This window comes from Rhamphochromis longiceps, linkage group LG15 (genome assembly GCF_057381845.1).
Source record: "Rhamphochromis longiceps isolate RC_006_pf linkage group LG15, R_longiceps_female_GT1.1, whole genome shotgun sequence".
NCBI lineage: Eukaryota > Metazoa > Chordata > Actinopteri > Cichliformes > Cichlidae > Rhamphochromis > Rhamphochromis longiceps.
In genome coordinates, this window is record NC_140571.1 from 3,129,700 (window position 1) to 3,141,644 (window position 11,945).

Below are 11,945 nucleotides of genomic sequence, written 5' to 3' on the forward strand. Positions count from 1 at the left end.
ACCCTTTGTCAGCATAAAGATGTCTAACTTCACATTTTATCTCTGAGATATCTCATTATTAGGACAAAAAGTGCAGTTTCTACATCTCAGTTTACCTATATAAAGATGTAGTAAATGAAATAAATCTGTCACTTTGGGCTTAAATTTGTAAGAAATGTGTAAAATTACAGAGAAGTCTGTGACCTCACTGCCCAGACTGTCCTGTAATTATAAAGAAAGTTTTTGTTAATTTCCTGGGAAATTTCCTATTTTTGTTTATTTTACCGTGGACACAGTAAAACTAGACATTTCTATGGTATCATTTAATTGCTTATCTGTTACTTCATCATTGTAGTATTAATGTGTGTGTCTTTATCAGGAGGATAAGCTGTAACATTTATGAAAATACAAAAAAAAACAATTATTGCCGGGCCTTATATTTGACACTCCTCCCCTAAGCCACTGGTATTCGAGATTGAAGATAATCTCTAACTTTTCCCAGTAACACGTGAGAGCATGTCCGCCTTGTGGCTTGCCGTCTGCAACGCAAACTAAACCTTACCATGTACCTCAGTGCCCAGCGCACCCACCCTCCGCACAGCTGTGAGCAATGAGCATCCTGCCCCCTCCTCCCTCAGCATCAACCCCCCTGAATGCGTGCGTAAAAGGAAAGTTTACCGAAACCGGTTGGCTGGGCGGTGCGCGCGCACACCCTCTCTAGAGCCGGTGGATGAACTTCAGCTGGATAATGGATGAACGCATCAGACAGACAGCTAGCAAAATGCAGAGCGTACTATGAACTCCAGATGTCAATGTATTGGAAGTGAGCACCCGCCCACGACGAGTGAGTCACACTCTGAAGTAGCTGAATAAGTGAGCGACAGTGCGGACGGGGAGTTTCTGCGTGGGGTATTTAACTTCTTTCTGGTACTTAAAGCTCCTCCGTCCCGCGGTGTTTATGGAGAAGCGCAGCATCGAGCTCGAGCCGCCACACGGACTGACAGTTGCTGCGCGAGGCGCTGGTGTCAGGAATGGATAGCGCGCGGGATACCTGCGGACGCTCGTGCGCATCTTATTAAAGTTGCGACACTTCTTGATAGACGAGGCTGAAAACTTTTATTTGTCCTGAGCCAAAAGTCGGAGAGAAGAAAACGCGAAAAGGACACAAGCGTTTTTTGTGTTGTTGTTGTAAAGCTGTAATCTAACCTAAAACACACAGTGCACAGTGAAGCACTTTTACCGCCTTTAGGCTTCACGGGAAGCTTTGAAGTGGAGAAGATGAGTCAAGAGGTCCCGAGAAGATTTCAGATGCTGGTTGTGCTCTGGTCAATACTTCTTGTGAGTGTGGTGACAGGGTTACCTACCAGACGCGAGAATATTGCCCACAAAGTAAGTTCTCTTCTCCATTTTTTCCTTTTTCTTTTCCCTTTCTGTGTGTTGGCTTTTTTGTGGCGTAGAGTTTAGCAACAAGTTAGAAAAAGCCATAGATCACACTTGCCACTGACAGGCAATTAGCTAATGCGTTGGAAGTTTTTGCTGATGGTTGTAAAATGTCTCCTGAGTCCTGTTCCTTTTATTACTACAATAGCTTATAAAATTGTACCAACATAATTTTAAAACTAGAGCACAATAAAATATCAGAAAGTTGGTGCTTAGCTTTAATTTCCCATTCAGCCTCTTGGTAATATAACTGCTTGGTGCAAATTATTTAAGTTATTCACTTTGTTTGCAACATTTAAAACTTATGTTGTGCATTTGTTTGTAATTTTGTTTGCTGAAATTTAAAAATCACAAACACCTTAATGAAATGTTCTCACCCTCTTTTTCCAGGCATTCTTTAATCAACTAAAGAATTTCCACATTAGAAATTTGTTGCCTTCTTTTGTTCCACTGCTCTCTCCATGTATAGTAAGGTTTGCCATCTCTGGGCATTCACTCTGCTAAATCCAAACTCTCTGCACACACGCACACACACACACACACACACACACTGTGCGGTGTGTCAAAGGGGAATGTTTGTGTTACACATGGACATATTTGGATATCAAAGTCTGCTTGTGTGTGTTTGTGTCAGGGTTCAGTTTTTGCCTTTGAACTCTCTCCTTCTTGTGTGGCCTCCCATGGATGCCCTATTGGGACTTTCTCTCTCTCATCATCTGCCTGATTGATGTCAAAGCAAAAAGACACAAGGAAGGACTCATTAGTGACAAGAAGAAAATAAAAATCTTACTGTGGCTGCTGTGACTGCTCATTTCATTCACCAAAAAGCCAAATGTTGGCGACTCTCTCTGCCTGTGACCCCCCTGCATGTGTGAGTGGTGGATGAAGAGGGGAGATTAGCAGAGGAAGACTGCGGGAGGAGGAGGACAAGCTCAGTATGGGTTAGGGTGCCCAGTAAGAAGATGCTTATGTAACCAGAGAAAGGGAAGCCTTAGGCATCTCTCACACTGGAGCTCAGGTCAAGTGTCATTCATCTGATTGTTTACGTTGGCTCTTTTTTGTGTTAATGTGGAATTTCCTGTTTTTGCCTTTACCCCCATGCCTCGGTGGAGAATAGAGGGAGGGGCGTTGTGTTGAAGTGGCCTCTTTTCCAGATACTGGGACCTGTTTGCCCTCTTCTGCTTTGTACCCCCACTATACATACCAACTTCCACTACCTCACCCTGATTCTACCAGGCATGCATTTGTTGTCCTCTTTCCATTTACACAAAGATGGTGATCAAAGAGAGTCCATAGTTTATTGTTCTTCTGTAATGGTTTGGAAACAGCCAAGTGCAGGACCCTTTGATATCTGCGGGTGCATAAATCAGGGCTGCCATACTGCATACCCCCCTCCCCCAAACCCCAACCGGATCTTGTCCCTACCCCTCTACTCTGGCTCACCCCATCCAGTCTCCGGACCTCCTCTCCCTAACCTAATAATAATGGATTGGATTTATATAGCGCTTTTCAAGGCACCCAAAGCGCTTTACAATACCACTATTCATTCACTCTCACATTCATACACTGGTGGAAGCAAGCTACCGTTTGTAGCCACAGCTGCCCTGGGGCAGACTGACAGAAGCGAGGCTGCCATATCGCGCCATCGGCCCCTCTGGCCAACACCAGTAGGCAAGTAGGGTAAAGTGTCTTGCCCAAGGACACAACGACCAGGACAGAGAGCCCAGGGATCGAACCGGCGACCTTCCGGTTACAGATGCAATTCCCAACCCCCTGAGCCACAGTCGCCCCAATAAATGCGTGTCAGCAGCAGCAGTAGCAGTGACAGTAGCCCAACATTCAGTCTTTCCGGGCACTTAAAAGCAGGACGCTGCGGTTTGCCAAAAGGGTGTATTGTCAGGCTGTTTCAAGAAGAAAATCCAGTCCCCAGGCCAGAGCCGAGTACCCCCGGTGCATCATGCAGTGTCCCTGTTAAAACGCACTGCATGCCATCAGCCATGATGCCTTTGATCAGAGGAGCCCCACTACCAAGAGGAGGAGATCACGATCAGAGAGAATGAGGGGGAGGACGAAAGGAGGAGGAGAGTGATATACAGGGCGAAAGAATACAGGATCCAGATGTGTAACAGGACGAGATGAGGAGGGTGTGAAAGTATGCGGTCTCTTTCATGACTCTGGACTTGAGATTTTGTGTGTGTTTGGTTTGTGTAAGCCCGTTATGACCTGTATGGACTAAGGTCAGGTACGGGGATAAACGCAGCAACGTGGGGGTGAATTTTTACCAGTGAAATCTTATATCAGACATGAGATGTAATGTTGAAGATGGTGAATCATTAGATCTGTGTGGGGGGTGTTGCGTGTTGGGGGCACAGCAAGTTGGCGGTCTTCTTTGGCTGACTATGTATTGTAAAGTATAAAATGTTCAGTAAAAATCACATTAAATGTTCATCTAAAAATTCTAAAATCCAGTAAACATAACTGTTTTACATTAGTAATATAAATACAACTGTAATGTTACTCACCGCTACTTATATTCTTACAATTAATGTTAAAATTCTTGCTTAAAAAATGTGCACCATCGCTATTTTCAGTCAACTTTTGTTGTCATTTCTTGTAAGAAAAGTGGCAAATAGTGCAAAGAAAACACCTAAATGTTTCCAGAAAAAAGTATCTGTTTGTCACCACCAGCTTACACATATTTGAGGAGGGCTCACCTTTATCCATCATTTATCATCCCCGACAGGCACCGCCTCCTAACCAGCTTTATGTGTTCACATTCTTGGATTTGACTGACTACATAAGTTCTTTATGGGATGATCACAGGCGGTCCCTGAAAAGTCTGCCCTGTTCTCGAGGCCATAACCATAAATCATGAACTGACTGGTCATTCATTAAAGCGTTTCTTCTGCTCTTTAGCCCACCGACTGCCACTGTTGTGCTGAGCGTACCACAAACTGGCACAGGTCCAATCTGAAATTCTTGTCAAATCATATGTTTGGGCCAGTTAGCTCTTTCACAGGATGACAAAAACATGAACGAATGGCAGACAAGGGTTCATTAGGGGTTTTTGTTTTTTTCCTCTTTACCAGTGACTGTCATGAAACAGTCATGTGTCCTATTAGATTTAAAACAGACTAAGCAAAAAACAGCATCTCATTTTAGAGACTGCATTCTACATTTGGTACATGTTTCCGCAACTACCCACTATTATAATGTCACCTCTAATCACCATTAATCTCGGAGATCAGCGATTCTTCCTGCCGGCCTTCCTTCTTAGTAACTGTAAAACCTGAAAGGTCAAATTAAGCAGTGGCAGTAGCGGCGGCAGCACAGCAGGTTCAGACACACTCGCATCAGCCCAGGGGTCCCACGCCTCCCAGGCCCTCTCATTAAAGCTAAAAGTGGATCTCGCTCTGGCACAGGACCCTCTTTGTCCACGGCCTGGATGGCATGACTGTTGTGGGAAAAAAAAAAAAAGAAAACGAACCGAAGGCTGGGTGATGACTTGGCTGGTTAGTGGATGCCCAGGGGCCTTTTGGAATTGCTTACCAAGCTGCAAAGCGGTGGATGGTGTAAAGGCTTTCTTCCTGAAAACTGAACACTAATTGTTTTTAGACCCTTCAGTAAGCCACTATTAATAATAGATCTTTCTTTCTGCAACCAGCCCTTAAGCAGCACACACTGGTGGTGTCTGCAAACTTTGTCACCTTGCAAGCAGAATCGCACCTTAAGAGTTTTTCTGTCAAGTGTTCTTTTGGTTAGTTTCTTAAATTATTCCAGTAGATAACTTGTGCTCACTGTAACCTGCATTTACCTGTTCTTTCCGTCAGGCTCATGGCCAGTCAATTCATAGTGGTGGTGTCCAGTTTGCCTCTGAGGCTTTGGAGCAGCAGAACCAGGTTCAGAGTCTGCTGCCTGAGCCCCACAGCCACCAGAGGAGGTGGTCTCACCCCCAGCACCGCTCCCTTGGTGTTCTTCCACAACCTGAGCCTGAGGAGGAGACCAAACCTTTTATACTGGATCTGAAGAACTTTCCAGACCTGGCCAAAGCTGACATTAACTCACAGAACCCCAACATACAGGTTAGTAGGGACAAGGGAGTCACGTGATATTACCTCTGTGTTATATGTCTAGAGGCTAAAAGGAAACCCTTTAATGTCTACAACAAACAGATGAAGACACAGATTTAGTCTTTTCTATGATCTCTGCAGGCACTTATCTTCTCCTGTTTGGTCAGAGTATTCAGAATGCGAGACATAGTTTTACCAATCTGCTGTACATCAATATAAGTACAGAGACATTTGATTTCCGAGGAGATTTTATGTAACATAGACCTACAAGACCTACCCTAGGCCGAGGATAACAGCAAGAATATACCCAGCTATACTGAAATGACCATAGTACTCGATCGTCAAGCTACTTTCTAACTATTCATTTTACAACAATTACAGAAACATAGCTTTTCTCTTTAGTCTCACTGCTGTCTGGTCTTTACATCAGCTGAAGTGGGCCCTTGGAAGTACTGTGAATCTGGGATGAGTCATATCGAGGTAATGAGAGGTAGTTATCCAGAATAAAGGTTCGCATTCTCTCCCTGAGAGGATCGTTTAGTTGACTGAGTGCTCATGCTTACGTCTGACTGGCTTACTTAGATCCGGAGAGCGGGTTTCCTGACTAAAATACCCTTCCAAGGATTTGACATGGTTGATTTCTTAAGAAGAGTTGTAAGTCAAGCACTAAAGCTGCAAAAAGTATATGCTGTACTTTTTCATAACCGCAAAGCAGATTTATTGTAGCGATATTGAACATTTCAGATGGATAATATTTGATTATCTTTCATTGACTCCAAATAATTCATTTAAGCGTTGTTCATGCTGTGATATCAGTGACACTCTCTTATTTTACTCAGGTGACCATTGAAGTAGTCGATGATCCTCAAATGGAAGTGGAGATGGACCTTGCCAAGGAAAAAGATTGGCTACCTTCCTCTTCCTCCTCCCCCTCATCCACAGTAGATTTGCTCGGAGGCAAGAAGCTTTTCTGGCCCCTGTTTTGGAGTTACACCGATTCCAGCGAGGACAGCAACAGCCGGTCGGGCATGGAGGAAACTGGCGAAGAAGAGGAGGAGGAAGATTACTCTTTGGATTACGGTAGTGAGGAGCCCTTACCCAGCGGAGTAGGCGGGGACTGGGATACTCACTGGAACGAAGGCTGGGATCCAATACAGAGTTACTATGGTAGGTTTTGCAAAGTGGTGCACTCTCTGTGTGTAACTAAGGCCGTATAAACACAACTGTTTCTGTTTCCCAAAGGAAAAAAAGGCTTAAAAATGAACCTTTGGACACTAAATAGCTCAGTAAATCATATTGAAAGCGATGAAGATGGTCCTGAAGTAGAGCTGGAGAAAGAAGTGTAGCTTAGAAAGACTGCATGTTAACTGTAGTCACAGAGATCCAAACAATGCTAGCAAGTGAGGCTGCATGAGCACTTGAATATGAGGACATTGTGGGTTATGGGTACTTTGAAGTTGACACTGGTTGTGCTGGTCGCAGAGGCCTGCCTTTTGAAGATGGGTCTGATGCTTTTGCTAATGGCAGCGTGAGGCCGGCACTGTTCCCTGGGACAAAACAGCCCTCTGCTTGTAGACAATTAGAGGGCAGATTGGGAACAGAGAATGACAGCGGCCATTTGTCCGGCCCTTTCATCTTTCCCTGGGACCCCTCGGGCCCCCCTCAGACCCTGATGGTCCTCAGTACCGTCGGCGGCTTGGCCTTTTGAGCGAGTTCAAGAATTTCGGGGTGCTTTAAAGGATCCACATAACTAGTGTTGTGTCTCAGCTTGCACAGACAATTTGTTCAGTTGTAAAAATAGTAAATAGTGCGAGATGAGAAGAGGTCAGATTTGTACAGTGAATGAAAAGCAAATTAATTCAGTGCACAGCCATAGACTCACCACAGCATGAAAGTTTTAGTCGTCAAAGGTTTTCCCATAGATGCAAATTTGTGCACAATTAATCTATTTGTGTTTTTGAACAGTTATGAAGGTTGACGCTGCACAAAACTCCTCTGTTTTATTGTAATGCAGTAACAGGTGCTTAAAACTAGGTTTTACTGTAACGCTTTTCCTCTGTCCTTTATATCGGTATATAGGCTCCATCTGTTTAACTGTTGTGCGTATAGACGAGCGAGCAAAGGCAACAATGCCTATAAAGTGGTCACATCTAAAGGCTTGGTGAACATAAATCAAGGATGTCTGCCTTAGCTTCTTCTATAATTAAGACTCTCCTGAGACCTCATTCCTGTATGGCCACATGGCGAGTTGGCAGCGCCCACGAAGTAAAATTGGGTGCTCGCTACACCCAAGCTGGTATTTCTGCACCCACCTCGCCTTTAATCAAGAATGACTTGTTTTCAGTGTTATTAACACCACAAGGAAGCATGGCGCGGAGGCGGACAGCCACAGCACAGCTTTTCTCTCTTTAATTTTACTGAAGCCTTCTTAAAAAGAACACGGGTTTGCATGGGAAAGGTTAGACCAGGAGAAAATTGGGCTGAGGCAGTCAGGAAAGTTTGAAAGCTCATTTTGGATTAGCCTGTCGAAGTGCGTGTTTAGTTCATAGCAACACAAAACGGTGTTATTGTATTTTGCCGGTTCTTCCTCTTGTGCTTGTAATTATTTATCAACACTTCGAAGCTGCTTCCAATTAGCTCCACCTATTACAAAAGGAAGGTGCAGAGCTGCTATTCTAATCTTCTCATCACCTCTCGTAATCTCTACGACACTTTTCCCATTGTGTAAATTCTCTTGTGCTTTAATCTTAATAGGCTTTTTCTTGTTTGTGTGGAATAGGTTTTGATCAGTAGGAAATGAGTTCACAGAAAATGCTTACATTTTCAGTCTCTGATGCTCTGATGAAAGCCACAAGGCTGAAACACGTTTGCATGTTTGTGTGCGTAAGAGCAAATAAATGTCTGAAGTTAAAATCTGTTAAGCACTACTTGTGTACCTTTGGGTTCCTGACACTGATGTTTACATTTTCTCTTCCACAGAGAAAGACATAGATGATTGGACACCCTGGTCTCCCTGTTCAGTGACATGTGGACATGGTGAGAGGAAGAGGACCAAGTCCTGTGGGTACTCCTGTACTCTGACAGAAGCTTCTAAATGTGACCTGGAGCCCTGCCCGGGTAATATTTTACTTCCAAGCATATTTTACTTTAACACGTGCATTAAATGATTCAGATTTTTATTCTGATTTGCAGGGCTTTTTTTTCCCACTAATCGGCTAATCTATCCCTCTCTATGTAGGTGATGTCAACACTGTGGTAGAGCCTTTCCCTTTCGAAATGGAAAATGGCACAGAGCCTTTTGGAACAGGTGAGTGTTTATTCGGGAAGTTTTCCATAACCGTAAAAAAGGTTTCTCAATCAGATATATACTGGAACTGGATCTAGATTAGGCTTACTCAGTAGTGTAAAGCAGATGTATACAGATGCAAGTATAGGATTCAGACTTGACTCCATGGTGTCTGTTCATCTGTTCATGCTCTCAGCAGTGGCAGAGATTAATGCAGTGTTGCTGTCTTCTTTCCAACAGATGTAGACAGCTGTGAGAAATGGCTCAATTGTAAGAGCGAGTTCCTGCAGAGGTACCTCCATCAGGTTTTGTCTGAGCTGCCCAACTGCCCCTGCTCCTACCCTTTCGAAGCCGCGTACACTGTGGTCAGTGTCTATGATGACGCTCACGGACGGCCGTTCCGCTGGCACGATGCCAGCGGCTCCAAGGAGCGCCTGGACATCTACAAGCCTTCAGCGCGCAGCTGCATCCGCTCGGCACTGTCCAGTGACTCGACTACCCTTGCGGCACAGCACTGTTGTTACGACGACCGCGGGAGGCTGATCACACGAGGAAAAGGCGCAGGCACGCCGAACCTGATTAGCACCGAGTTTTCGCCCGAGCTGCACTTCAAAGTGGATGTGCTGCCTTGGATTCTGTGCAAGGGAGACTGGAGTCGCTTCCATGCGGTGCGACCACCCAACAATGGACTGAGTTGCCCAGAAAACCCCCACGAGGACGTGTTCATGAATGAACTCGAAGAGGCCAGGGAGTACTGAAGGACCACAGCCAAAACTACCACTTCACTCAGAGAGTCAGAGGGCCCAATCCTAATTTGAGGGGAGGTAGCCTACCTTAAAAGTCATGAAATATTACATCAAAGCCACCTATAAATAATTAAATAGACATGACTTGAAGGAAATTTACAGGTTAGGAGTTTTGCGGAGGTTTAGGAATATTGGTGAAGTCTGGTTTCCTCAAGTTAGGATTTGGCACATTATCCTTATATCGGCCTCAACCAAGCTGAACTAAAACAAAAAATACATTGTTGTCTCATCACTTGCCAACCTGTTACACATCTGGCATGACACCAAGCTCTTTCTCTTTATATCCAGTACTCTCTCCTGGGTGTGTGTAAGCATGATGTCTGCCTACTGGCTTTTTTGATGCTATCTTTGAGCGCTTGTGATTGACAACACCAACATTAAGGAAACATCCTGATCATGCTTATTGTAGATTTTACATGAGGAAATATAATGAATATGAGCTTGATTGATTGATGGAACAAGCACATGGCTTGGACAGTCCAGGTGATAACTAACTATGCTGCTACAGTATAAAATCCTTCAGGTTTTACAAAGGCATTATAAAGTGGAACAAGACATTAGTTTCACAGGACACATTCATTCAGCCAGTCCTCTGAGTTACTTAACTGAAGTAGGAGGTTATTGAGAAATTTGAGGTCTCAGCCAGACAACTAAGCTAAAAGGATTTGGAACATTCATTTGCAAGTGCTTAGTTTGCTAGAGAGAATGATGCTATTAGTCTTCAGGTAGAGACTATAAAAGAACAGAACATTTGATTTCAAATGCTATTTCACACCGATTGATTTCAAGTGTTTCCACACATTTTCTTTCATTGCCAGGAAGTATATGTGATCTGGGTGCCAAAGAGCTAAAACAGAAGTCTGACTGTTGGTGCCTGTGTAAATCCCACCTCCGTATCTCCACGCAATGTGGGGAAAACATTACGTTCTTTTAGATTGTGTCTCTGCTATCTTCTCAGGGGGGGACTAGCTGACCATCACAACAAATTTGCTCATTTACCTCGACAGCGGAGCACTATTGGATCTTGTACAGTCTTGTGGGTAAAGATTAGTAGAGGAGTGTTGGGTGTGTAATCAATAATTGCTGAACAGATGATGCTTTAGTGCAGTTGGAGTCCTTTGATCCCTGTTGATGAATTGTGTGGTTTGTTGTTTAAGGTCTTTGAGTTTATGTACAGTGCTTGATTGGATAGAAAGGACATCGCTTCTCAAATAAACATCCCTGAGAGGTCATTCAGGTAGCGACCCATAAACAGGCTGACGCAGGATACTGGTAATAGTCTCTTACCGTTATATGGTGTGTGTTCAAGTGTGTGGCTTAAGAGTGTTAAGTGTGGCTCGTGAGATTGATCAAGCGACTGTTTAACCGCTCTCAGAATATATTTTGGCTTTGTAGCTACAGAGGTTTTTAAACACTGCACATCACTTAAACAATCCTCACTCCTATAACAGCCTATCAAATGACCTCGTGTGCCACTTGTCCTTTCTATCCAGTCTAATTCTATGGATGTCTGCTCCAAACCTTTATCTTTTCAGGAAGTCTGCATCCAGATGCATTTTTGCAATCATGCATTTGCATTTTGGTATCACCAATTCTAAAGAAAAGGCACTTTACTTTTGCCATTTGTTGATGAGAGTGTTATTGTGAAGGGAAACTCGCCAGAAATGCTGCATTGTTATATGAAGGTGCATATATACGTATAACTGTTCTGTTGAGAAAAGCATGACCTTTTTGTGACTTCTGAATCTAGTATTACATATATGGTGTTGTACAGTATTTATTTGTCTGTTCTTGTTTTTTAAGTTTGCTGAAGCTTTGAAATGACTCTACTCTCATCATGGTGCACTAGTAAGACTGAATAATGAAGGCACCCATTAACTAAAGGGAAACCTCCTGCCTCATATCACTACATGAAACAACAACAGGTGTCTGTGTTTTATTCTGTTCTACTGCAGTACTCTATAAATATGTTGCAATTATACTGAAGAAATATATATATAAAGACCTTGCATTCATCATCTGACTCTTGTGGTGTTTCTTTTTCCACTCTTTAGGTACTGTGTAGTAGAGCCAAGCTGAATGCTTTAAAAACATGAGCAGCCTGAGACTGCACGCCTCCGCCAAGGCTGAAATTTCCCTCAACAACATGCATGAATTGAATCCCTGTATCCAGACAGTCATGTGGATCTGGATCAGCTTGTGATATAGCAATATAAAGAGGATGTCTGTCACTTCTAGTCATTTCTATTCCATATGCATTTGGAAAGAAATGATTCTGAATGTGCAGTTTTTTCCTATCTAGCAATGGTAAACAATCCTTTAAAAAATTCCTGGATGCTAATCCAGATCCGTACTGACACTTCT

General features: G+C 43.5%; 1 protein-coding gene across 1 annotated transcript; it reads left to right on the forward strand.

Annotated features, from left to right (window-relative positions):
• Positions 1–450: 450 nt before the first annotated feature.
• On the forward strand, positions 451–11,403 carry ism2b (isthmin 2b). The gene is made up of 6 exons (XM_085381161.1): positions 451–1,368; positions 5,250–5,501; positions 6,329–6,656; positions 8,469–8,606; positions 8,728–8,796; positions 9,016–11,403. The coding sequence occupies exons 1-6, from the start codon at positions 1,258–1,260 to the stop codon at positions 9,531–9,533; spliced, it is 1,416 nt and encodes a 471-aa protein (XP_085237287.1). The 5' UTR covers positions 451–1,257; the 3' UTR covers positions 9,534–11,403.
• The last annotated feature ends 542 nt before the right edge of the window (positions 11,404–11,945 follow it).